This window comes from Alligator mississippiensis, chromosome 4 (genome assembly GCF_030867095.1).
Source record: "Alligator mississippiensis isolate rAllMis1 chromosome 4, rAllMis1, whole genome shotgun sequence".
In the NCBI taxonomy this organism is placed as follows: domain Eukaryota; kingdom Metazoa; phylum Chordata; order Crocodylia; family Alligatoridae; genus Alligator; species Alligator mississippiensis.
The window spans coordinates 244,704,915-244,732,829 of record NC_081827.1 but is presented as its reverse complement, the minus strand read 5'-3'; the positions used below and the strand labels follow the sequence as shown (position 1 = coordinate 244,732,829).

At 44.1% G+C, this 27,915-nt stretch overlaps 1 protein-coding gene across 6 annotated transcripts in view; it reads left to right on the top strand.

The window, feature by feature from the left end:
- Window positions 1-27,915, top strand: part of KALRN (kalirin RhoGEF kinase) — a 759,663-nt gene that overhangs the window by 492,609 nt on the left and 239,139 nt on the right. For all 6 annotated transcript variants that reach the window (XM_059727473.1, XM_059727469.1, XM_059727471.1 and 3 more), the window contains exons 14-16: window positions 4,865-5,060; window positions 13,814-13,980; window positions 23,525-23,644. In XM_059727473.1, coding sequence (XP_059583456.1) covers window positions 4,865-5,060; window positions 13,814-13,980; window positions 23,525-23,644 — 483 coding nt within the window. The remainder of the gene's footprint in view (window positions 1-4,864; window positions 5,061-13,813; window positions 13,981-23,524; window positions 23,645-27,915) is intronic.

Below are 27,915 nucleotides of genomic sequence, written 5' to 3'. Positions count from 1 at the left end.
CTGCCAGCCCAGGACTGCTCTGATGGGGAGGGGCTGGCTGGGGCATCTGGCGTCATGCCCCAGCCAGCCTGGCCAGCATCTATAGGTGTGCTACTGCAAAGTAAAAAAAAAAACCCTGCGGTAGGTTAGTACTTGTATTTACAAGTACTAACCTACTGTAAAGTTAATTAGTTTACTTCATATTCCTCAGTTTCCCTTCCCACCATCAGTCTATCTCATTTATTTAGACTGGGGGTCAGCAATCCTTTGCCCCCTCAGGCTGGTGCTTGTGACCCAGCGCCACCATGGGCTGCAGATCTCAGCCTCAGAGCTCCCTAGCCATCTGTGCTTACTCTTCCCTCCAACCCGCATCACAGCAATGGAAAGGGGCAAATTTTGCAGGAGAGGTAAGCACAGGTGTGAGAGAACAGCAGGGAAGATGGAGAAGGAGATGAGCACCACGGTGGGGCCTTTGGCTTCTTCCATGAGCCATATATTTGCTTTTCTTTATATTTTAGTAGCCCTTGACACTGAAATCTTGAGTACCAAGATTCAGTGCATTCAGCTGAGTAATCAACTTCTGAAAAGGAAACTGTATAATGTGAACAGCGGCCCCCAAATGCTGTAACTCATTTAAATAACTAGTGCAGTGGTGCTCGACCCTTTCGGCCAGTGGGCCAGATGGGCAGTGCCCAGGCCATCTGTGGGCTCGATCTGGCTGATGGTCCACATCTGGCACAGGGCAGTTGCAGCAGGGCCCCATCCAGCCATGTGGAGGAGGGCAGGGGGCATCCCAACTCCAGCCTGGCCTCACTGAGGAGGAAGGGAGAGGGCAGGGCCCAGGCCCATGGGGGGAAAGGGCATGGCCCAGCCCCATCTAGCCTGGGGGAAGGGACATGGCCCAGCCTTATCCAGCTGCAAGGGTTGGGGGAACAGATGTGACGTGGCCCCAACCTAGTGTGTGGGACTCGGGGTTTAGGAACTTGGCAAGGGGGAGGGCAGCCTTATTATTGCCATCATTCCCCTTGCCGCCGATCCGTTGGGAGCCCAACAAGTTGGATATCTATGGCTCCACGGGCCACGTTTGTACCAGTCCCTCTGCCTTCTGTGGGATGCAAAAATCTGTTGAGACTGAGGAACCTCTTTGGGGCGCTGCCCCTTTTCTTTGCTCCAACTACAACCGCCTTGGCAGATCAACTGTGTGAGAGTCCCACAAAGATACTTCCTGTTCAGAGAAAATGGGCAGACGTAGGATGGAGGGAGATTTTACTTTGAGTATGAAATCAGTAAGAGAAATTAAGTGACATGTGTAGGATTTCTGATTCCTTCCTATTACTGTTATTTATAAATACCTTAGATAGCTTTCCCAGGGCAAATGAGCATGTCTGCAGGAACCTGGGAAGTAAGTTTGCTATCAATGTTCAGATGTCCGTGTTTCAGCAGCCTGACATCCATGCAATGAGCTATGGCAGGCAGTGCTCTTGATAGGTAATAAAAATAAAACCTCCTTCAGCTCCAGTAAATGATAAGCTTTTCTATCGGCTTGCACAAGCAAAATGGGCTTCCCATGGCATCTTGAGTACCGCTGCCATTATTAGTGGTATTCTTTGCCCACTTGAAGATACACGTGTTTGTTATGTTGTCTGCAGTTTAAAATGCAAAATAGCCCCCATCTCCCTTAATATTAGCAGAGACTTTTTTTCTGTAAAACCCTTTCTAATTTTCCACGAAGACTCCTTTCCAATTTTCACCATGACTACTGAGCCCTAGAGAAGCAATTCCTGGAATGGAAAATCTGCCAATAAGCCACCACATTGCAGAGACTCCAATTAACTCAGGAGTACGATTGAATCGGGGGCCACGGGAATTGGGAAGGGGGCCAGAGAGGCTGTAAACAGAGATCATTATTATTTAAAGTGAATTGAGTGCAATGGGCAAAGGAGACGGTGGAATAAAAATGGAATTCCTTCAGGATTGTCTGTGGTTTGCCTTTCACCCCATGACTTTGGTCGTGAGTTTGTGAACCTGTTACAGATTTGAACGAGGTAGAAAAAAAAACCACCCCAAAAATGGTGTGCCTTTTTTTCCCAAAGACAACTCTAAAAAGGCATCTATGCTTGCATTTTTATTTTAAAAATAAATAGCTGTCTTTTCACTTCCTGTCCACAGCCATGTGCAAAGAACTCAAAGCCGGGAGGCCTCATTTCTATTCTGGGCTCTGCCCAGGGTTTATTTCAGTAGCCTTGGGAGTATCGTTGAAGCTAAAATGGTTAAATATGAGTGCCTAAAGTTAGTCACGTGAAGTACATATTTAGGCAACCATAAATCCCACTGATTTAATGGAGAACTGTAGCTGCTTAACACTTCAGAAAATCACTCAGCTTTTCCAGAGGTCCCTATCTACGGATTTAGATGGATTCTATTTAGAAAATAGAAAATCATAGGAAATGAAGGTTAAAGGGACCTCAGGAGGTCACATCTAGTCCAATCCTCTACTCAAAGCAGGACCAGACCCAGCTAAATCACTCTAGCCAGGGCTTTGTCTACCTGGGTCTTAAAACCCTCCAAGGATGAAGATTGTACCACCTCTCTAGGTCACCTGTTCCAGTCCTTTACTACCCTTATAGTAAGAGAGATTTCCTAATATCCAACTTAAACCTACCTTGCTGCAACTTGAGCCCATTGCTCCTTGTTCTGTCATCTGTCCCCACTGAGAGCAGTCCAGCTCCATCCTCTTTTGAATCACCCTTCAGGTAGTTGAAGGCTGCTTTTAAATCTCTCCCCCCTCCTCCCCCCCGCCCGTTCTCATGAGTTATGTCCCCCAGCCCCAGAACCATTTTCGTTGCCCTCCGCTGGACTCTCTCTAACTTGTCCACATCCTTTCTGTAGTGGGGGGCCCAAAACTGGACACAGGACTCCAGATATGGCCTCACCAGTGCAGAATAGAGGGGAATAATCACTTTCCTTGACCTACTGATGACACTCCTGCCAATGATGCCCAGGATGCCATTAGCCTTCTTGGCAACAAGAGCACACTGAATGACTATATCCATCTTATTGCCCACTGTAACCTCCAGCTCCTTTACTGCAGAGCTGGTGCCCAGCCAGTCAGCCCTCAGCCTGTCCCGGTGCATGGGATTGTTCCATCCTAACTGCAGGATTTTGTACTTGTCCTTGTTGAACCTCATGAGATGCCTTTTGGTCCAGTCCTCCAATTTGTCTAGGTCAGTCTGAATCCTAGCCCTACCCTCCAGCATATCTGTCTACTACACCCCACAGCTTGGTGTCATCTGCAAACTTGCTGAGGGTGCAATCCATCACATCTTCCAGATCATTAATGAAGATATTGAACAAAACCATCCCCCCCTTCAATGTAGGCATCTCTCATTGGCCTCCAAGGCCGGACGAACTGACATTATACATCCGTTATTATTTTAGAATGGTTTGAACCCATCTTATTTTGCACAGGCCTGCTTGCCCAACTACATGATTTGATTACTGTTCCCCAGGCCCCCCAGTCCCCACTCTGCCCAGTGCTTTGGTGTTCCTGCTTACTGCATCCAGCTTCAAAGTAGATTGGTCACTACTCGGACAGGGACCATGCCTTCCTTTGTGACTGTCCAGAGGTTAATGCCATAGGACGCTGACATTGATCGTGTACTTTGGGGCAATAACTCAATAGAAATAATAATAGACTCGTGCTAGACTCATCAGCCTGAGTACCGTAATGGGGACCAAGGAAAGGTGGAACAGAAAAAGCTGAGCTTGACAACGTCAGCAAATTCCCACTAGACAGCTGGAGACAATGTCAGGCAAAGGTTAAAACTGAGAGCGGAGGTTCTCTTCTTCATTTTGGCACTGACTCACTGTGATGTGTCTGTAGAAATGGCTTAAGAAAATCCCACTTGTGTAAGCACTTCGAGATCCACAGAAAAGAGTGCTGCATAAGGGCCTGCTCCAAAGCCCATTGAAGTTAACAGGCTCCTCATTGTTTTTAAATGGATGTAGAAGGTAGGACTGGGTAGCACCAGAGATATGAACTGGTTCAGAGGAGCATCAGCTTTTGTAAGCAACAACCTACATTATCAGATGCTAAATGTGGGTGTGATTCTTGATATAAAACCATGAAATGTATCCAATTCAAATACTTAAATTGGTCGATCCAAGCTTCAAATGTCTTGAAATGCGAGTCCCTTGATACCTCTCTCTCCAAACAACAGTTCAGTACTAGGTAGGCTATATTTTTGTCTATTATAATTTAGCAAATATATTTATTGTTAACTTGGTTTCAGGATTTAAGGGAAGCTGCTTATAGTTTAAAATGTGTAGATAGGACTGAATAAATAAGAAGAAATGCGTTCCATCTGTGATATTTAACACACAATTTATCCCAGAATGTTTTTAATATGTTTAAGTTGCTTCAGTGATTTGGTACAGGCCTAATTATGTTCCTACCAGTATCACAAATTGTATTGTAATTGTGCTAGCATAACTGGTTATTTAAAAATTGAACTCAAGTCAGAAATTTGATGTCTGTTTGCAGGGATGCCAGAATGGGGCTTTTCTTAAATTTATCTCTGGAAGATGCATTTCGCGCCACCCCAATTCCCCCCCCCCCCCCCCCCCCCCCCGGCCTTTCAGCTTTTATGTTATTTTTGACAAATTACCCTTTGTGTTCAGTTAAAAAAAAAAAAAAAAAGGAAAAAATGATGCATAATATGGCTCTCATCTTAAACCCAGTGAAGTCTGTAATCGCCTTTTAATTGATTTCAGGGTGCTTTTTATCAGGTCCAGAGTTTAAAGTATTATCAGGATCCAGATTCTGTTTTGAAGTAGACTTCTTGTTGGCCTCGGTACAGACCGTGTCTGCCTTTTTCCTTTGAAGGTAACGGCAGAGTTAGACGCCTGGAATGAAGATTTGCTGAGGCAAATGAATGATTTCAATACTGAGGATCTCACTCTGGCTGAGCAGCGCTTGCAGCGCCACACGGAGCGGAAGCTGGCCATGAACAACATGACCTTCGAGGTCATCCAGCAAGGGCAAGATTTACATCAGTACATCATGGAAGTCCAGGCTTCAGGTAAGCAGGGCAGTTTGCTTAAGGATCTTTGCATTGTTTTTTCATCAGCTGCTATCCAGTAACCGTGTAGATCCTTCTGTCCAGAAACACCTTGGCATTGGGGTTGGTTGGGAAAGTGTGGGTAAATGTTTTTGGTCAAAAAATTGGAGTTAATTGAAACTGAAATATTTCATGGCAATGGATCAGCGTTGATGGTTGTTGGGAAGGTTTCACAGGTCCCATGTGTCATTTCTGGCCCATATTGGAGAATAACCAAAAGCCCCGTGGGAATGAAATCATATTCAAAACCTGCAATTTTTCATGAACCTTTCCTTCTGTTTCTCTGTCCTTGTTTTCCAGCTAGTACTAATTGCTTTATTTTATGTGTAAAAAAGGAAGTAAGGTAAATCATTTTATAATTTGACCTTCCAACGTGCACTTGAAGGGAAGAGAGCTGCTTGCATATCAAGGCTTTCCTGGCACATAGGTGTAAATGGCTGTCTTGAATCATGTACACAGAGAACCTGCCCAGTACCTTTCATCTTGCCTCTCAGCAGAGGGATCTGATTTCCAGCATGCACTGTGAATCCAGATTTTTGCATTCTCACCTGGGGGATAAGATCACTCCGATTAATCTCTGCATCCAGTCTGTTGTTATTTGTCATGTGCTTTAACCTTCTCATGTGCATTTCTTGCCCTGAGGGGTCAGGCCAATGCTCAGGATCTCAATATTGTGCTGTTAGACAAGAGGGCGTGGTATATAATTGCATATATACAAACACACAAATCAGTTAGGTGCATACACACACAAACTACCAGGACAGGCACATACACATTCAAACCAGCCTAGGCACATGCATACCTATTACCAATTCAAGCACATACACTATACACCCCAGAAGTTAGACACAGATCACTAATTCGTATATCATACACACAATGCCACATATATCTATATCTATACACACACACACACACCACTCACACTAGCAACTCAGATACACATGCGTTCAAAATAACTAGTTTAGGTTCATGCATACTTATCACCAGTTTAAGCCCATACACGCTACACACACCAAATTTAGACAGAATCAGTTCCCAGTTACCAACACCTGCTCATCCAATACGCGTACATGGATTACTAATTTATATACCACACACACACACACACACACACACACACACACACACACACACACACACACACAATGATATCTATATATGTATATATATGTGTATTCACTAATTTACACACATACCACCCACCTACACATACACACAGGTAAGTTCCTAAGTTGGTTATTGTGATGTGTATGTATGTATGTGCTTGGTGTACTTGGGATACCTGGGGGAAAGGTTAAGGTAAGAAAGTAAAAGTGTAGGAAGTTAAAGTTACCAGGACTGGGATTAGAACCGGTAGACTATAGGGGCCTGGGCTGAAAAACTGAGGCTCAGGGGTAACTTTAGGTTAATTGATCTTAATTGATTAAAAGACAACGCCCAAAGCCTGCAGAACAGGGAAGCAATGTGGGACTGGAGCCAGAGCTGGGGGGGGGGGCTGAAAATGTAGGTAGGGAGAGGGAAAACTGGGACTAAGGGACAGTGTGGGTGTTAAAGAGGGGCTGTGGATGTGGGGAGCCAGAGGATGGCTCTGGGGCAGCTAGAGAAGTTGCAGGGAGCGGCAGGTGCTGGGAGCTGGAGAAAGGCTCCAGCTGCTGGAGAAAACTTCAGGACAGCCACGAGGAGCTGGGAAGCTGTGAAGTGGGGGGAGGGGCGGGGATGACTACAGAAGGTGCCAGGGAAGCCTGAAAACAGCAGAAAATCAGAGAAAAAGGTGGCAAGGCAGCAGGAAAGCAGAGAAAGGCGACAAAGTCACAGGGAAAAGGCAGTAGGTGCAGGAAGCTGGGGAAAGGCTCCAGCTGCTGGAGAAAACTGCAGGACAGCTAAGAGGAGCTGGGTAGCTGCGGGGGGGGGGGGGGGGGGGGAGGATTACAGAAGGTGCGGGGGAAGCCTGAAAACAGAGAGAGGGACAGCAGAAAATCACAGGAAAAGCAGCAGGAGGCAGGGCAGCAGGAAAGCAGAGAAAGGCAGCAGAAAGTCACAGAGAAAAGAAAGTAGGAGCAGGGGAGGCTGAGAGGTGGCAGAAAAGGGGAGATGGAATTGGGAGATCAGGAAACTAGCAGAAAGGGTGGGGACTGGAGCTGAGATAGAGAGAGAGAATGAGGCTGGAATTTAAGATAGGGAAGGGACTGGGATTCAGTAAAACATGACCCAACTCGGGGTTGCAAATAACAGTGGCTTTATTGAACAGGGGAGATGGTGACACAATGTCAAATTGGTCCCTTGCACCCACACACACACACGCATGCACACACAATGGCAGCAGGGGTTAAAGAGGCTTGGTGCAGGGGCTGAAGTCCACTGGAGTCCAGGAGGAGAGAGAGACAGAAAGAGAGAGAGAGTCGAAATTGTAGGAGGAGGTATGCAGGTAATATCTACCTATCCAGGCTGGAAAGGGGTAAGGTCCAGTAGATGTTGTCCGGAGTGGGGTTGTCTGCAGGGCCTCTGGGTGGATAGGTGGTGTGGCGTGGTGCTGGTCCAGATGGAGAGAGCGTCCCACTGGGTCTGTCTTCACTGCCCCTTTTTATAGGGGCAGACCTTGTGTGACCCTAGTGACAGGAGGCATGCCCAGGCAAGGGTCAGCCCCTGGCGTACTGAGCATGTGTGCTCCATGCAGGGATGTGCAGTTTTGGGTGTTTGTAATGGCGAGAGTTGCTGCTTTTGCACGGTCCTTTGTCTTTCAAATGCTGGTCTTGTCTCTGTTCCTGGGTGAGGTCCCTGGTTCCTGGGTGAATCAATGCGAGGTGATGGCCCAGTCGTTACAGGCCATTCAGTAGAGGCCTGCTACCATTGTATTTCAATCATTCCCAATCATTCTCATTCATCCAGGAACCAATTTACATGGGAGGGGTACGTGAATCATACAGTTGCAACATGGGATGCCCGGACAGGAGACAGAAGATGAAGGCTTGACATATAAAATGGAAACTTGACATTGGTTCACTTGCAAAAACAGGCTTAAACCATACACTATCCATGTGAAACAATAAAAATCAATACAAAAAAGATAATAATACAATATACAACGGTAAGAATCAGTACAACCCTAATAATAATACAATATAAAACAGTGGATATCCAAAACCAAAAACTTGCTACCAAAATAAAAATGTTTAAAGCTTATCCTACATCTTGGCTTACTTATACTTATCTATAGGGAATAGAGAGGGAGAGAAAAAGTCAGAAATGGTTGGGGAAGGGGAGCGAATGCAATTAAAAAAAAAAAAGAAAAATGGGGGGTTTTGCTACACCTTGAAAGAAGCACAGAGCAATCCTCCCACTTTTAATTAAGATAAGAGGCCAGAGCTCGGGATACAAATAAAAGTAATTTAGCTGGTCTCCTCCTGTTGTCCTGTGATGATTTCAACTCTGGGCCACCCCCGTTTGAAAAATGTTGGAAATATTCAGCATGATTTGGCAAGCTCTGTTGAACAGAGGCTTTGGAGAAGCTAAGAGGCAACCTTGCACAATAGTGCATTGGCCTGAACCAAGCGTGCGAGCTTGCACACCGTACACCTGGTTCTGTGCTTTGCCTGATAGGCCCTTGCTTTTTGTTCTTTGGTAAGATTGCCTCAGTCAGTCAGTTAAGAGGCTACTTTTCTTCATCCTGAAAGTATCTGTGTGGGTAGAGCTGTGGGAGGTACAGGATGTGATCCAGAGCAGAGCTCAGGCAGGAGTCTGGTTGATTGATTTTAGAAAAACTCTCGCGCTGTGTTTGTTCAATCCTCTAACGCTGCAGGAAATTAGAAACAATGTCTTTGGAGTCCAAACAGAAGATCAGACATTAAACAGGGTGAGATCTTAAATATTTTTAAAAGATAATCTTGGCCTCCCAGGGTAATGTCCATGTGTATCTGAGGAAAATCATTTGCCTCCAAAGGCAAAAAAAAAAAAAAAAAAAAAAAAGCAAAAATCCAAATTAGTGTAGCTGTGGTTTCATCAAAGGTTATTTCCATGCCCGTTTTGCATGGAAAACTGAATATTGGGAGGATGGCATAATAAGGGAGACCTGTTGCTCTTTAAAGACCGCTGTTCTTTATGTTGATAAAAGACAGCTATACTCCATGCAAATTGTGTTTAATGTTGCTCTGTCACTGTACTCTACATAGACATGTTCCTGAGCAAGTCACGAGATATTTGTTTTTCTGGACAGAGTTGCAAATCCCTAAAGGGGTCTGAAAATCAGCTGTTGTCATTGTTTTATCCTCTGCATTCTCGCCAGTGCTGCACTCAAAAATGAGTTGAAAATGCAGATGGTGGTGCTATAAATTCATGGTTCTGCAGGAGCATTCAATAGCCTTTCCCACTTCTAATCATACCGCCCTCCCCCCTTCTCGTCTCCCTTTAAAACTCGACAGCCATGGGATTCAGTCCGTTTTAATTGCAATTTCTTTCATGGGGTGGACTTGGAAAGGTTTATTCTAATAAGTCTGCCAGACAAATGCACTCTCAATAGAGCTAATATCCTTCAGATGCTTTAATCTGACACACATGGATAAATGAGATCTGGATTAACCTGATTTTACTGTAAAAATATTTGTTCTCAACAAGCTTTGTATTTCATTATTTCCTACACACTCTCTAAAAGCCACACTGTGATCTCTGAGATCCTTAATTCAGCCAGCTTGCAAGTCTTGGGGTTTTGCTGAAAACGCATGTCCTTCAGGAAGCAATTTTATACATTGAGGAGACTTGCTAAAGGCCAAGATTAGTGAGCAAGTAGCTATTATTAACTGAATGATTCTGTCTTCATTCATGTAACTTTCTACTGAGGTCAAATAAGGCCTCCAAGAGAAATGGATGTAAAACGTGAGGGTCAAGATTTTCAAACATAAATGGTGATATTTTTTTGAGGGAGCACCCAACTTCAGCAACCTTCAAGAGACCTTTTTGCAGCAAGTAGGGCCTCAAATTGATAAAAGGAAAAATGTTTAAGTTGTTATAAAAGTCAGCCCCCAAAATCACCATTAATTTTTGAAGATCTTGGCCTGGGTCTCGCATCCATCCCTCATATAACTCCACTGCCACCAGTAATCACGCATTCATGTATTTCCTTAGTGCATACGTTAGTGGTTTCACTTCTGCTGATCAACAGGTGTTACCATCTGACAACTGATTACCGGTGTGTCGTAATTCATTTGATGGTCCTTGTCTAGATCCCAGGAGATGATTGTTAAAACTGCATAACCACTATCACAACTGGCACTAATTAACACCACTGATGCTGATGAGTCAAGACATGAATGGGCCACTCTGGAGACTGAACTGCCTTCTTTTTGCCGGAGAAATGATGCGTCTGTGTTAGGGGTGAAGGCAACATTGAGGAGAATTTACACAGTCATGGCCCATCTTCTAATTGTTCAGTTCAGGAACAAATCCATGTCTATTTTGACCACAGATCTGTAAGGGTCAAACTGTGATATCTTCACTTATGCTGAATAGTTTCTTATATTGCAAAAAGCCCAGTTGAAGTCAATGGGAATATTCACAGTGCAAGACACTCGTCACTGTGAGTGATGAGACAACAATTTGACTTGAGCGGTCCTTTGTTTTTTAAGCTACATATGCCAGCCTTGAGTTGACGCCAAGTGAAATCAATGTAATTAAAACAAGGATGAATTCAGCCCATAAACCATGCTAACTTATACCCAAACCAATCCACTAAGGGCAGTGGGGCCAATCTTCAGCTGGTGTCAGTTGTTGTAACCCCATTATTTATAAGAGAGCGATGACAGTCTGCACCAGCTAAGAGATCTCCCAGTGGGATTGCCCAGATTATAAGGCAGTGAAGATGCAGTTGCAGTGCTTAAGTCCATTAGTGAAGAAAATGATTAGACAGGTGCTTTAAGCACGTCCCATGTGTTTCAACATGATTTAGGTATGTGATTGTAGCTAAATATGTGCTAAAGTCCTTTTCCTGAATTGGGGCCTAAACCAGCACAAGCTACATGTTTTTAAGTATTCAGGAGTAACTCTTATCCAATGCAATTTGTGTCCAACCTGCTTGGAACTGAGGATTTTTAATGGCTAAATCTAATCTTAAAATGCCTGGAATTTGAATCTCAGGAATTTCTCCTTCTGATCAGTTCAGTTCTGCAAATGGATTTTTTTTTCAGTTATAATTCAGCAAACATGTTTGTTTGTAACTTGGTTTCAGGGTTTAATGGAAGTTGCTTACAACTTAGGTTGTGCAGATAAGGGTGAATAAATAACAATAAATGCATTCCATCTGTGATGTTGAATATACAGTTTTTAGCAACATGTTGTTGTTATGTGCAAGACAATTATTTATTACCAAAGACGTAATTATTCTGCTACCGGTATCACAAATTGAGCTAGCAAAACTGTTCGTTTAAAAGTTGAACTCAAGTCAGATATTTGATTTCTGGCATTCATGCAAACCTTTTTTTTTTTTTTTAAACTTAAAAACATCATGTGAAAAATAATGTACAGCTGATTCAAGACCTATTGAAGTCCATGGTAGTCTTTTCATTGATTTCCTAAGGTTTTGGATCAGGCTTTACATGAGTATATTTAACTTTAAAACTCTTCAGTGGAGCAAAGGTTCCAGGAAAAGGAGTACGGGGGGCAAAGCTTTATGCTTTTCATTCCATCAAAGTAAATCCAGTTACTTTACTGTATTTTTTTCCCTCTGGATCTATGCTAGTATCATGGAGAGCTGCATTGTATTCATGTTGTTGTGCTCATGGCTACTCATTTTTTAAAACATCAGCTTAAAAACACTAATTGCCAGTCTGTCCGTAGTCCCTTCAGGGTTTGCTGAACCAATCTATTCAGTAGTCCCTTGAGCTGAGAAAGATGGCAACTGCCTTCACTTTATTGAACAGTCAGTTGTGCTTTCCTGTGATCAAAACCCCATGTAAAAATGTTCTGTGGTGTGAAATTATTTCAGAAATGCAACATCAAAATGCTTTATGTTTTACAAATCAACCTTTGAGGAGAATGAGCTCTCTTTGCCTGCACCGGCATCGTAGTATAAATCTGCGTGACATATGACAAGCAAAAAAGGGCAAATCATTCATCACTAGGGGAGCAGTCTGCCCTTGGATACCATCCTAGGCAGTTTACTGGTTGCTGCTGATGAGTTAGCACAATCAAGTGCACACCAGCCGTGTGTGCATGATGGAAAACTGTGAGCTTGATATTAGATAGGTATGGGGAAGTCAAGCATGCAAAACTCCAGCCATGTCCTAAGGACATGGGACCATATGCAAACTAATTGAAACAACGATGCAGATTGCCTGGCAATGGAAAGGAGCGGTGCTCGCGAGAACAGAAGCATAAATTAGATGTGCAGATCCGTATATGAAGCCAGGGGCCTTCCACCTTAGTGGGTAATGAAGAAGCTTTTTTTTTGTGTTGTCTGGACACGAGACCTAGCTAATCACTCTCCCTCCCGTGTGCCTTTTATGATAAAACCAGAAACCAGAGGAAGCAAGGAAGGGTTGGCACCGCATTGTTTCGCTTTTAGTTCAGTCCTTTGCAGATATCACCGTGACAGAGGTGGAAAGCGCAGGGGACTGGGACACAGAAGGAGAATTTAGTTTCATGTTAAATGCGTCTAAATGTCATGTCCTTGTTTCCTGGACAGAAGCTTCCAATTAGCACTTACTTGTTTTTTTTTTTAAATCTTATCACTTTATCTTCTCTTTATCTTACAATATCTTTTTTATTGTATATAATAACATCACTTTGAAGCAGAGTATAGTGTTTTCCAATTCCAGGTGCAGTGGGTAAAATTCCAAATGACTTTGGTAGGAAAAGAATCAGGCCCATACTGGTGTATTATTACATGGACTACAATGATGTTGCATAGAGAGGCTAAGCCAAATGCTCTCCATTATACTGGTACTATGCCATTTCCTCTGTTAGACCCCTACAAGAAAGAAGACAATATGATGTTCTGCATTGCGTTCACAAGACTATAATATGCTAGGACAGATCCTTAGGTCTAGTTGTGTATGTCTGATGTAGGACCAAAAACTCAGGACGCTTAAGGCGTATGTCCATTCCTGGAGTTCAGGGCTGGTTGGAGGCTCTTTTGTCCCATGGTGCAATTTTGAGCAACTTAAGGGATGGCTTAAGTTAAATAAGTGATGTCCTACAGGCCATCCTGCCAGCTGGGGGTTGCCAGAGTGCAAGGCACTACACATAACCCTATGTTATGGGCACACTGTCACCCACCGACCAACTCCAAGTAGGGGCAGGAGTTAACACATTTTTTTTCTTCCTTTCTTTCTCCCTTCTTTTGATTATGCAACGTGAATTATGAGGTACGTTAATGAAACGAAGTAAAGTGCAGTCTTCGATTGTTTAGACTTCATTGGGCTTTTTTTTTTAAATGCCTAGCTCCACAAATGTTGGAGTCAAACCATGTCCTAACAGCCCAGGGCAGGTGACCAAGATAAATAGCTATCAGCACAGAAACATCCCTTTGTAGGAAATTCAACGGTGCTAATAGGCAAGCTTATGCGCTACAACAAACCATGTGCTATTTGAGAGTTTAGCAAGAATAAATTGCTAGGTGCGGTTCACCACAACGCGGCAAAATTCTTCCAGGCTGCAAGCATGCTTGCAGAAGGCATTGCAAATAAATTAAATTGTCTTTCGCTCTCTGTGTTGCTTTGTCTTAGGCATCGAGCTGATTTGCGAAAAGGACATCGATCTTGCAACGCAAGTGCAAGAGCTGCTGGAGTTCCTCCACGAGAAACAGCATGAGCTAGAGCTTAACGCCGATCAGACTCACAAGCGGCTGGAACAGTGCCTGCAGCTTCGACACCTACAGGCGGAGGTCAAGCAGGTTAGACTCTATCACAGCCATTAAACTGTGATGGCTCAAACGGGTCTTGAAAGCAGTGACAAGGCAGGCAGGCCCATAAGCCAGTTTCTGCCAACTTGTCTACCTTTCAAGGCACGCAGCATTAATCCCTTTCCTTCGCATTATTGGTCAGTTCCCAGGTCTCCAAGCAAGCTTGTACAAATAATAGTAGGGTCTGTTCTCTCCTCCATACATGTGTAAGGGCCATGACTATTCATAGGAATTATGCTCACGTTCCATGTAAAACCAACCCCATAGTTCTTAAATGGGAGTGTGCAGCCGAGCAACACGTGCGCTGGGGATACAACATGATGGATCCGACTTCAATGCATTGCAGAGCATCTGCCGAAAGCATTGTTCTGATTAAGGGATAACTGAGGACGCTGGCCGAAAGCTGACACTACTCTAGGTTAAGCCTCTTTATTTGGTTTTTGCACTTTTACCAATCTGTTAGGACCTCAATTGTATTTACAATTTTGTGGTTGAGATGAAAACCCCTGATCACCTTTGACTTTAACTGAGTTCTCTAGCAACCTTACAAGCACTTCTCTGCTTTTTTCTGATGCCATTCCAGCTTAGTTGGCTGGGTTCTGCTTGTCTACATTTCCCCTGCTGTTTTCCTTGGATACGTCAGACAGCTTCACTTTCTGCCTTATGCTGTTGCAATGCTTTGCAGCATACTGCTGAGAAGTGCCACTTTCCACTCCAGAGATGGCTGCATTTCAGCGAGGTGACTGGACCAAATTCTAGTCTGCCTATTAGGCATCTAACTGGACTTAGGCATCGAAGTGTAGTTCTGTCCCACCATGTTCCAGTCCTGCAAATCCATTAATGCATCTTCCTTTGTGATGCACTCTCATCTCACCTTTAAGAATGAGTTGCAAAAAAAGCACCACCCATTTTTTGCACAAAATATTAGAGACTCGCACTTAGGTGCCTAAGTTCACCTAATAGGGGAAATAGGATCTGATTCTGTTTGCTTAGGTTTTAATGGGTCCTTTCTATACACCTGATGTGTCCCAGGTTGAAATTTCCTCCATTCCAAAGTTGGCTTTTCTAAGCAGCACAGAAAGCTTGTTCGAACAGCTGCTTTAGTAAGCAGAATTTGGTTTGTGATTCCTAGACGGCAAGTCTAGTGTACTAAGTGGTGAATGCCTGATGACAAAGAGGACAGAAATCGTCAGCACTGGGTTTTTTTGCTCAAAGCACATTTTTAATGGCACATGACTCTAGTGAGATCTAGAGTTAAAAGTTGGCAGTGGCAATATCAGAGCATGTTTAAAAAGAAGCACACTCCTGTTTATTTTGCAACCGTAAAAGATACCGGCATAGACATCTCATAGTCTTATCTTTTGGGGGTGTTTTTTGGGGGTTTTTTCCCTTATTTTTTTTTAAATGGGTATCTTGCATTTCAGTTTCCGGTGAAGTGTTTTCTTTATAGAATTGGCAAAGTGTCTTGAAACTCTTCAGAATAAAAAGCATTGTTATTATCACCACCATTGTCAGCATCATCCTCTGTGGGCATAAAGTGTCTGTCTTTCCATGGGGTCTCCCACTTTCTCTATCTATCAGAAGCATGCCACTCTCTCCTATAGCATACCTAGCTCTGGAGCGTTTCCGCGCAGCTCTGTCATAGTTCACAGCCACACCAGCTTAGGCTAGGAGATACAGAGGAGTACCATCTCTGGCAGGAACCCTATAAAGATGGCTATTATGGGGTCTGAGCCCTTCATTTTGGATCAGACTCATTTTCATTGCCATTGCTTTCAGAATGATACAGCGGTGGCTTTGCACTCTTCATGCTGTTGACAGGGTTGCACTTGGTCTGCAAACCAGATGCTTGAATCTAACTAAATTTACGGATTCAGGACCAAACTGTCTAAAGTTGACAGCGAGTCAAGCCCAATCAGCTCTTTTGAATGAATGTTTCCTTAACAGTATTTGGGATCATCACATTTTTTTATTACTCTGTGACCTTTCAGCAAGCCAAGAGCTGAGACTCATTTTATTTGTTCAGCCAAATACTGAAAAGTCTATTGCTTATTAACCTATAAATTACTGTAGCTACAGCTTCCCCCTTGAAAAGAGCCAAATTAAAATAGATCTGTGACCTATCATGAGGTGGCTGTACTTGGTTTCCTGTGGGATGAGTCATATTCACAACCACTTAGTACAATTGAAAAAATATATTGATTTTTTGGCTTCTCGTTCATCTGCAATCTGGTCCAGGTTTCCTTCACTTTAATTTTAGAGCATCTAAGACGATGGATGTTTGCACTTGCATTACCAAATTGCATTTGGTCTGAAGGGTTGCTTGAGATATGGTTGCCACAGACAACTTACTGTAACTCTGGTGAAATACCGCTGACGCTGGAAAATCAGCTGAGTTCTGGAATGCGTACATGTGTTTGCATTTTAATATAATGGCTCATGGAAATCCAAACCCTTTTTCCTGTCTATATCTATTCAAGTCTCATTTAGGAAAGAATTCTACTGTAAATCATATGCTTCAAGGGCTTGGACGTCAACACAATGAATCGAAGTTCGGGACCGCTGAAGTGGAACAACTCAAAGCGCGATGTTCTGTGACCCTGATCAGAGTAGAAATAGTATAGATCACTGGTTCTCAAGCTCTTTCAGATTAAGCAAAAGACCCTCTCAAGGACGCAACCCCTCCCACTTGGACGCTGCTCATTCTCTGCAGTATGAAGCTTGAAAGGCTTATGCAAAAATGAGAGCAGAAAAGTATTACGGAAACCAGATTCAAACAGACTCTGTAATGCAGGACTTGTAGGTATTTGGCCCTGGCTTCATCTTGGTGCAGTATGTTTTTGTTCCCTATGTAATACCATTCTTAGTACCACATCTCCTGGCAGTACCCTGCTGTACCCATCTTCTCAGCTTGTTTGCTACCTAATTCATTCCTCTTCTGGGCTTGGTGCCTCTCCAGCCCTGGTGACTACTTCAGATTTGATCACAGCTCAATGTACTGAAAGCATGTGAGCCAGCTCTTCAGGAGACAACAGGTTGTGCTTGACTTTTCTTTGCCAAATTGATATGAAAAAAGAACCCTTTGGAAACCCGAAGCTAGTAAGTCTTGAACTGGCCTTGCTTGAAGACGGGCAGATCCTTCCTTGTTATGGTAAGAAAAGCTCCTTGGATCACCTGACCGGGACCCGGTGATATAGATTATTTTCACATCGTTTTCTTTGAAAATCTCTGCCAAGGTATTTAGAGTTGTAGTGTTAACATGGCCTTGACTCTGCCTTGGAAACAGCAAGAAAACAGCTCGGAATAAAGCAATCTCATCATCACTACAGCAGAGAAACCCTTTTGTTTTTTTACCCTAGGATATGCCAGCTAGTCCTCAATTTTCATTTTGTATGTAAAGCCTGGTGCTTTGCCTTTTTGATGTTAGTAGAGCTGCAGGGTGTAAGACTGAGCAGAATTTGGCCCTGGTGTTTAATTACAGAGGAGCTCAGAGAAAGCAAAACCCTGTTTGTAGGAAATTAGAGGGAAAGTTGATAATTGTTTCAGTGCGTTGTAATTATGGTTCTGGTGCAAACTGTTTACATGGAAATTGTTCTGCAGGGCAAGATCGCTTAGCACTAAGAGGGGTCCATTGTATTATTGCTTTTTACTTATAAATGAAATGATTAGGCCTCTTCAGAGAGTCTTGGGGGTTTATTTAACTCCAGAAGTATTTAATCTGTGCTTCAACAAAATGGATAAAATCTGTCATTTGTAAGAAATGTCTGCTTAAAGGGCATCTTTTCGTGTTAGCCTGTCTGCACATTCCCAAATAGTGAGCCTACTAATATAGGGAAATGATCAGAGAAGTGTCTGGGGGCTGTTTCAGAAGCTTCTATACAATGTTTTTTTTTAATGAAAAGCACCCTCGAAGAGTGAGTCAATTTGTGAGCAGGGCTTGCAAACCAGATGAAAATATGTAAATTCTCACCTGCAATCATTTTCTGGTCCTAATTCTGACTCTGAGGCAAAGTGAAAAGGCTCGGCACGTATTCTTGCACTATCGATATGGTGCACTCAAGCAAGCTTTGGGTATGCAAATAAAATCTCTGCTCAATAGATGTAAAATAAAAACCTAACGGGGGGAGAAAAGATCTGTAAATTGCTGAGACTGTCCAAAATGAGACTCATGCCTTTCTGTTTGCAGCGTGGAGCCCTTGGAAGTAGGATTGTGTCACTAGAGTTCATTCGGTGGTAGGGGAAGCTTTGGCTGACTGCCTGGGGGCTCACTTTGGCTTGGGGGAGGGAGGGCAAGGATCCTAAAGTGAATCCTAAAGCACAGTTAGGTCCTAAAGTGCATGGCCTGGCCACCTGCTGTCTTAGAGCAGAAGCACCCTGGGGAGGCCGTAACGTGGTGCCTGAGCAAATGAGCCCTTACGTTCCCTAAGACACCTGCAGGCACGTCGATTGTAAAACAAAGAGTGGGGGTAGACAGGGGGTCGGGCTTTGGTCAGGGGGCCACAATATGAAAGAGAAGCTGAGAGATAACAGGGAAGCCAGAGGAGATGGAAGTTGGCTTAAATGAGGTAAAGCAGATAAGGATGTAGGAAAGAGGTTGGCAACCCATGGTCAAATCCAGCCCTCGAAGGAAATGAATTTGCTTTGCAAAGGTCCGATCCAATCTGCATTTTACTAAGGGTGCACAAGTCTCTGGCCATCTGATCTGGTGCACCGATTGTCTCCAGCCAGCTGCTCCAGGCTGCTCTTCCTCACTGCAGCCTCTGCTCACCACTGCTGGACTGGCTGGAGGAGAGTGGTGGCCCACAGCGCCAGCCGGGTTGCAAGGTGTGGCCCGGGCTAGCAAAAGGTTGCTGACCCCTAATCTAGGGTATTAGACTGGGTCTCACCCTCCCTTTCTGGAGCTGTAGTTGGGACGTGCACACAAGAGATCTCACCATGCTTCAATCCTGAAAGGTCTTTCCAAGCTTAACAGTCCACTGGGCTAGTGTGGTTAAACTATACCAGTCTCTTAGACAGCAGCGCATGAGGAAGTAACGTGGCCAGCATCAAGTCCAGCCACCTTTTGGTTCTGCGGCCTGAATGACCAGGTGCCCGTCTACTGCCGAGTCAACCTGGGGCAGCCTTTGGCATGAGTCCAGAACAGGGCTGATAGTCCTGGCTCTCTGAGACACCTTACCTACACTTCTACGGCTCCCATTGCCGTAGCACGCTATACAGAAATTCATAGGGATGCCCAAAAGCAATGCAAAAAGATTGTGATAAATAGGGCTTTGGGAGCAGACTAGTAGTAAAGTCACTGTCCGCTTCTTCACAATTTCAGTTACCCTTCAGCAGATTATTGTAACACTGTCTAATTGTAGCTTAAATATCCTTCCTTTTATACTGATTAGCCCAGTTGCTATCCTTTGATCCTCTGTGCGTACTTTGCTTACGAGCAACTTCACAAAGGAGAACCTGTCCAAGCTTTAGCAAGGAGGAAGAATGAGGCTTTCCAGCGAGTGAAGGAGATTAACTCCAATAACATACCTCCTTATTGCAGAGGCTTATTGCAGAAGAAAGGAGTTTGCAAACCGTCCGTTCTGCGATCCTGCCTGCAGCTACTTCTACCTGGAGCTTCAGAGAAAGGTTAAACCAGTGGTGTAACTAGGACAGGGCCCTGGGCTGCTGGCTTGGGTGGGGGAAGGAAAAAAACCCCAGCTACTGCTACAGCTCCGCAATCACACTGGCTGCATGGTGGCAATCAAAAGTCCTCCTGGGCATGTCTACATGTGCCATTAGAGGGCAGCAATACACTGTGGAGCTTATTGCTTTGCAGTGTATTGCTTCCCCAGGCACTAGATTTACGTGTTCACCTGGGAGTGCAGCTCCCTGAGCCGTGTCACAGCAGCCCCAGCTGGCAGGGGCCCTGGGGGTCTGCCTGCCAGCCTGGGGCTGCTCCGACAGTGCTGCAGAGGGGCTGGCTGGGTCACGAGGGTGCTTCAACACAGGGCTAGCCAGCAGGCAGCACAGGCACCGAAGCACCCTTGTGCCCCAGCCAGCTGGGTCAGCATCTTCACATGTGCTGCTACATGCAAAAAAACTCCAGAGCGGGATAGGACTTGTATTTACAAGTCCTATGCTACTAAGGATTTTATTAGGTTCATGCGCCTTAATAGGGGAGTACGTGTAGACACTGAGACGTTTACTGCACAGTTAATTAGGCAACTGCTTAGTAAACCTCTAGCGTAGATGCAGTCCTGTGTGTTACAGCTGCCCCTGGTGCCCAGCCACTTTGTTAAGCCTCTGGATTAAACCCTGCCCTTTCCCCCCACTAGTGCAGGGTAGTGGGTCATGCAACATGGTGCACTGGGAGAAACCAGTTTCTTCCTGATGTCTCTAATCACCTTGCACCCTGAATTCTCAGGAGTGATTTGCCTTATTTGCTCTAATAACTCCTACACCCAATAAAGTATACTGGAAGTTATCCAGTCTCACCACTAAAAGCAGTGCTGATTAAGCTATTCCTTATATTATTTATAAGCACAGAAACTGTTGATGAAGCTTCCTGACTAGGCAGATGAGGATAAATAAATATGAACTAAGAAACGAAGGGGTTGGGATGGAGGATAGATGGTTTTACATTGCTGGTAGACTTCCAAGACTCCACGTGCTATTCTTTCTAGCGGACACTTTGGGGCTTCTGCTTCTTGATTCACAAAGTCAGCTCTGATTTATAACCCAACATATGCTATTAGAATAATTTTTTGTAATCATTATTACTGATTTATGTACTCCATTTGCCTCCTTCATTCAGTAATGCAGAAGACGGTTGTTTTTGATAGAAGCTGACAAAGATGAAAACTATATTGATCTCAAAGTAGTTGGCATTTAGACAGTTAATTTACTTGGTATTGATCAGTTGTGCTAAATGTGGACACCCAAGACCAAAACAGTGATGCTTGTTGCTGTATTTAAACAAATGGACAAAGAAGAAAGTATATTAAAAAGCAGTTGGCCTATGTGAGGACCCGCGAGGCATTGCTTTAATGCACTCAGCTTTGCTCCTGCAAACATTTACTCATGTGCTTAAGTTGGAGAGAGTGACTGGTAAATGCTTGCGGAATCAGGGCCTAGCTTTGTATCTCTGCACCTGGAAAGAGCTTTTTTCCAGCTTCATGAGGTGGTGGCTCCAGGTAACGTGAAAAGGAGCTCCAGGATTCAGAGATCTGAGGATGATTGGGATGAGCAGTATACATCTAACCTTTATTCTGTTGCCTCCTGTGCCACAAAGTTTCAGGAAGCAGCAGGTGACTGCTGAGCTGAGTACAGACTACATTTAACGTGTTTGCAAAGATGAAGGTGAATTTTGCTTTAATTGTCCAACAGATCCACTTCACTCACGCTCACAACCCTTTTGTACTTGGCTTTCACAAGTGATTGAGCTGCACTGGTGCAAATCATTGGAGAATACTAATTTCAGAATTGCATCTTCAGTTGGGTGTACCACATCTGGCTTTATTCAATGCTAAAAGTACCTCCAATTCATGAGAATGAAAGGTACCCCAAAAAGTTAAGTAAAAGCGTTGTACGATGGTGCTCTGAATGCGGTCAGTGTGCTCCTGAAAGTGAAGAAAAATGGCTGAAAACCATCAGCCTTAATGTCTGATACATGACAACTGCTCCCTAAAAATGTCCTGTGATATTCTGATTGCTTCCTTAAAACCAGTGATTATGCTCAGCTGTTCTTTTTCTAAAAGAAATGCTCAGTGCCTTCTAAATTCTCAAAGGCTCAAGTCCCATCACAGCAAAGATGTAAAACTGTATGGGTTATGAAATTGCCAATTCAAATTGTGCCAAGGCAGAGGGATCCTTTGGTTAAATGCCTTCAAGGAACAGAGTAGTTTTGTACCGTGGTACAACGTAGTCCGTAGTTTGTAGGTTACTCATCTGGCATATTATACAAACTCCCGGACAAAAGATCACTATATGATAATCCCATTTTGTTTTCTCTGCATCTGTGTTGCGTTTTGTACAGCAAGAGTAATGCCTGCTGATGAAATGGAGAGAGCTGAAAAATGAAGACTACTGCAGTGCTGATCTGTGCCGAATGCTATTTTCTACAAATTAGGGTCAGCTACATGTGTAGACTGGTTCCTTTTTTTTTCCTTCTATGTACAGATAATTTCCTTATCCCAGAGGGAGGCACAGGGCAGTGAGAAAAGTGATATATGATGTAAAGGGAAAAAATTGTTTCTTTAAGGCCCGTTAATGAGTAACTTGGGGGAAAAAGGTAAATTGCTATCTAGAACGTTGAAGCAATGTTATTGAATTTCAGAGCTCTATAGATCACGAGCTACGCTCGCACAAAGGATTGTACAGTGAAGATTTCCAACGCATTTGCAAACTGAATGCCGCAGCCTGCACCAAAGCCCACATAAATAGAAAACAGGTCTAATGGAAAGTCGGTTTTAACCTTCCTCTGGCTTTGGATCAAGCCTTTGTTTAAACCAGTGGTACCATTTGCAGACTAAGCTAATACTTACTGGGTGCGTCTACATAAGCAGAGCTCTGCAGTAATTAGCTCTGCAGTAAAATCTCTGCGTCTACATGTGTGGCCCTATTAGGCTGCAGTAAACTAATAGGGTGTGTCCAGATGGTTTCTGGGAACAGTGCATGCTGGGATGCTGGAGAACTGCATATTGCTCATTTTATCTCAGTGGAGCAGCCTGAAGTTATCCAAACACAAGCTAGGTAGCCCAGCCCACAGTTAGCCCGTGCCTGAAGTGGTACAACTTTGAGATGCTCGGAGTTAATGAGTGCTGCTGGTGAGCATAAGCATGCAGATGCTCATGTTTTAAATGCCTTTAGTGTGATCTCAGTCTAAAATGTAACTTCATCCCAAAGGTCACTGAAACCACGAGTGCATTGGATCCAGCAAAACAGGCTTCCCATGTAACAGTGTGGCCACAGGTCTGGTGGTTGCAAAAATACACTAAGATGTGATACAAATGTGCATTGCTATCCACTGTGGACCCCTAAAGTTAATGAGCCTGATTGATCTTGCTTAGGCCTGGGTGAAATGTCTATATGCTGCTATAACTAAGAACTCTTCATTGGCTAAATAGATGTGAGTTAAAACAAAGCAGCTTTTAAAAGTGAACACGCAACCTTCAGACATAAATATGGCCAATGCTTTCAACAGGAAGTGGAAGATCCTTGTGTTTAGTTTGAACTGTCCACCCTGTTGTTCTCCTTTTCATCCCTGTCCCATGGTATTTCCATAGAGGAGCATTCACATTTGGGAGTAGAGCTTGGAAGACTTGGGCAGTTCTTTGCCCTCCGAGTCCTGTTGCAACATAATCTTTTGAGCAATGGCTCCTGCAGTGAAATCTTTTGTCCCTTTGATGATCAACGTGTATGTAAAGAAATCCTCAACCAAGGAATTACTTTCTGCCCTTCTGCACAATTTTTTTTGAGGACAGAAGCATTAGCAGATGGTGTAATTGCAAGAACCAGTTGTATTGAAGTACCCTGTCAACATCCCTTCTCTTTGCAGGTGCTAGGCTGGATTCGGAACGGGGAGTCGATGCTCAATGCCAGCCTCGTCAATGCAAGCTCCCTCTCAGAAGCTGAGCAACTCCAGCGAGAACATGAGCAATTCCAGCTGGCCATAGAGGTAACACCCATGGAGCAACTTTTTTTCTCTTTCCCAGAAAAACCATGTAGATGGGGATTGTCTCTGAGCCATAAGTCAAACCACTGTGAACTTAAAGAAGGGAAAAAGGGAAATAAAAACAACCTTTGAAAAGAAGCAAGGATTTTTCTGGGTGATAGCTCCAATTGGACCACTTGCATGGTGAGAGAAAGCAAGATAACCTCTCGAATGAAGTGCATTCTCCCCAATTCTTCTCTAAGTCCCTTCCAACCATGCAGTTGGTCCAGTAAAAGATATCACCCACAAAAATCCTTGCCTCTCCAATATTTCTGGGCCATCATGGCTACAACATCACTCAAACACTATCACAACTTTGAACAAGGCGATTTATCTCCATCTTCATAACCTGGCAGGGTGTTAACAGTGAAATAAATAGTGTATCATCGATAGCGAATGCTCTTGCTGTCAGGTGTAAATACAGGCACTGGTGAGAGCTGCTCACATGCACGCACCCTCATCAGTCCTTTGCTAAGAAACAACATTAAAATTCATAGATGTGAACTCAAACTGGGAAATGTTCACAAAGCCTGGTTCTTTCTCAGAACAAAATTTGTAGCTCATTTCTAGGGCACTCACTTATGAATATATTCATCATGGAGCATTATACAGCCCTCTCAGAGGAAATCTTTGTTTGACTTAATTCTGCTGCCTTTAAGCAAACAGGGAAACTTCAGCAAACAACTGCTTTGTCATAATATTGGTTTGTTAGAATGGGGCAAGAGACAAGAGGTACAGTCTGTATTATTTATAGGTTAAATTGGGGTGTAGCTACAACCTCTGTGCATAGGACAACAATGCCTCACAAAGGCAAATTGTGATTTCAAACACTTCCTTTCCCAGTTCCAGGTACACAAAGGGTGGAGGAGCATAGGGAGGGTAGCAGGCAACAGAAGCTGCATGAGGGGCTGGACAAGACGGGCCATTTTCTGCCCTCGTCTTTGTGTGCATGCAGGCATCCACGTAATTACAAATAGAAACAGGAATATATGTACAGTATAGAATAATAGAAAGTTAGGGCTCAGAAGAAGGGACCTCAGGAGGTCAGCTAGTCCAACCCACTGCTCAAATCAGACTCATTTCCAACTAGATTATCCCAGCCAAATTTTGTCTAGCTGAATTTCGAAAACCTGCAAGGATGGAGCTTCCACCACCTCTCTGGGTAACCTGTTCCAGTGTTTTTACTACCCTCCTAGTGAGAAATTTCTTCCTAATAGCTAACCTAAACTTCCCTTGCTGCAACTTGAGCCCATTGCTCCTTGTTCTGTCATCTGCCACCACTGAGAACAGCCCAGCTCCCTGCAGGGAGTTGAAGGCTGCTATTAAATCCCCATTCGGTCTCCTCTTCTCTAGACTAAATAAACCCACTTCCCTCAGCCTCTCCTCATAGGTCATGTCTCCCAGCCCTTGAACCATTTTTATTCCCCCCTGCTGGATGCTCTCCAACTTGTCCACATCCTTTTTGTAGTGGGGCGCCCAAAACTGAACACAGGACTCCAGATGTGGCCTCAGCAGTGCTGAATAGAGGGTAATATCACTTCCCTTGATCTACTGACAACACACGTAGCAATGCAGGATGCTGTTAGCCCAGGGTGCCGTTAGCCTTCTTGGCAACAAGGGCACACTGCTGGCTTATATTCAGCTGATTGTTCACTGTAACCCCCAGGTCCTTTTCTGCAGAGCTGCTGCCCAGCCAGTCACCCCCAGCCTGCACTGGTGCAGGGGATTGTTCTGTTCTAAGTGCAGGACTTTGCACTTGTCATTGTTGAACCTCATGAGATTTCTTTTGGCCCAATCCTCCAATTTGTCAAGGTCACTCAGAATCCTAGCCCTACCCTCCAGCATATCTACTACTCCCCCCAGCTTGGTGTGATCTGCAAACTTGCTAAGGGTGCACTGCATCACGTCTTCCAGGTCATTGATGAAGACATTGAACAAAACCGGCCGCAGGACCGACCCCTGGGGCATCCACTTGATAGTAGCTACCAACTAAACATCGAGCCATTGATTACTACTCTGAGTCTCATGCTCCAACCAGTTTTCTGCCCATCTTACAGTCCATTCATCCAGCCTTAGCTTGCCTGCAAGAATGTTGTGGGAGGCCGTATCAAAAACCTTTCTAAAATCAAGGTAGACCACATCCACCAGTGTCCCCGCATTCACAGAGCCAGTCATCCCAGGCTACAAGGCAGTCAGGTTGGTCAGGCATGACTTGCCCCTGGTGAACCCATGCTGACTGTTCCTAACCACCTTCTCCTCCTCCAAGGGCTTACAAATGGATTCCTTGAGGATCTGCTCCATGATTTTTTGCCAGGGGCTGACGTGTGGCTGACTGATCTGTAGTTCTCTGGATCCTCCTTTTTCTCTTTCTTAAATATGGGGACTATGTTTGCCCTTTTCCAATCATCCAGGACCTCTCCTGATCACCGTGATTTTTCAAAGATGATGGCCAATGGCTCTGCAAGCACATCAGCCAACTCCCTCAGCACCCGAGTATATCCCATCCGGCTTTGTACATGTGCAGCTTTTCTAAGTAGTTTCTAAGCTGTTCTTTTACCACTGTTGACTGCTCACCTCCTCCCCAAACTGTGCTGCCCGGTGCAATAGTCTAGGGGCTGCCCTTGCCTGTGAAGATTGAAATGAAAAAGTCATTGAGCACTTCAACCTTTTCTGCATCCTCCGTCACAAGTTTACCTCCCCCATTCAGTAAGGGACTTGCATTTTCCCTGATCCTCCTCTTGCTACTGACATACTTGTGAAACCCTTCTTGTTACCCTTCGCATCCTTTGCTAGCTGTGTATTGTGTTTTGAATGATACTTGCTCCATTCTAAGGGATGCATTGCCTTCTCCCATTCGTGCTGACTATGGAGCGCCTGCCTGGTTCCTTAGGCTTTATCCTATTAGTTAATGTTATCATGAGAGAGTGAAGGATTAGGGCGGCTTTCCCCAGGCCTCTACCTGTAATCCGCACATCTTAAAGACAACACAAAACACCATGAAGCCCTTTGCCACCACCTTTAAAATCACAGTTCCCCTGGAAAAAAACTCTCTCTCTAGAGGGGCTTTTGAAATAATTCATTGTTTAATAATAATTGCTTCATATGGTCCTGTAAACCTCAGGGAACCTGGTGCCTCTTATCAGTGCTGTTAATTGTCATGGAAAGAGCATCTCAACAAATAATCAACTCTGATCCAGTTCCACTAGGATTAACCAGCTCTTCGCTGAGGTTGCTCCTTAAGGAAAAATAACCAAAGTTTAGTTGCCCCTTTTGCATCAGCTAGCTGGCACTGAATCACACTGAGCGGATCATAGCCACACGCAGCACTGTGTGGCAGGAGATGCTCTGTCCGTGTTATCACAGCTTGCTGCCCCTGTGAAATGCTTGTAATCAGTGGTGAATGCAAGCCATACAGGGAGAAGAGGGTTACAACACTGTGAGGAAGAAAAGTTGTAAAAGGAAAAAAATAGTAGATGAAATATTAATAGTGTTTAAAGCTCAACATGGGGGAGAAATCTGCAAAGCACACAGGGGAGAAACAGGTCTCTAAAGGCATCCTAGATGTCGAATTCAATTTTCATTTAGGCTTCCTAAATGTTTCTGTTGAGTATTAATCCTTTATTGCTACTAGCTTTCTCTACTGCCTTATTCAACAGTATTTACTGGACACGTTCTAGCCCCTTTCCAGGTCTAGAGATTACATCATAATGCCAAATTCACACTCAATACTTTTAACAGCTACAAATAAAACAAAGACCACGAGTGTCTTCAGGTTTCCATACAGATCGTTAAAATCAAATATTGGCTCAACTGTGCCCCGTCCTGCAGCCACTTGAAAGGATGAGGAAGAGCTACTGCTTGTCCTTCTCCTTGGGTTCAGTAATGCACAGTAGACTAATTCTACTGCTCAGGAGCACGTCATGGCAAAAGCCATGCTAATGCACAGTAGAATTAATCTACTTCTCATTAACACCACTAAAAGACCATACCTGTCATTGCAGGTACTGAACTTAATGTGCAGTAACACCAGTGCATTAATGCACGTGTAGACATGCCCCTTGGGCAGCCTAAGGGTTGCCCTTGCATTTGTTACAATGCAAAGTCCACTACTTGGTTGCTCCATCTCAGAATAGCTTAATGAATGTGGATTAAGTCAGTGGATTTATGGCTCCATCCCTCCGAAACTCATAGCTGAGCAGCTGTGTGGGTGGAGAAAGTACACCGTAACTCTGCAA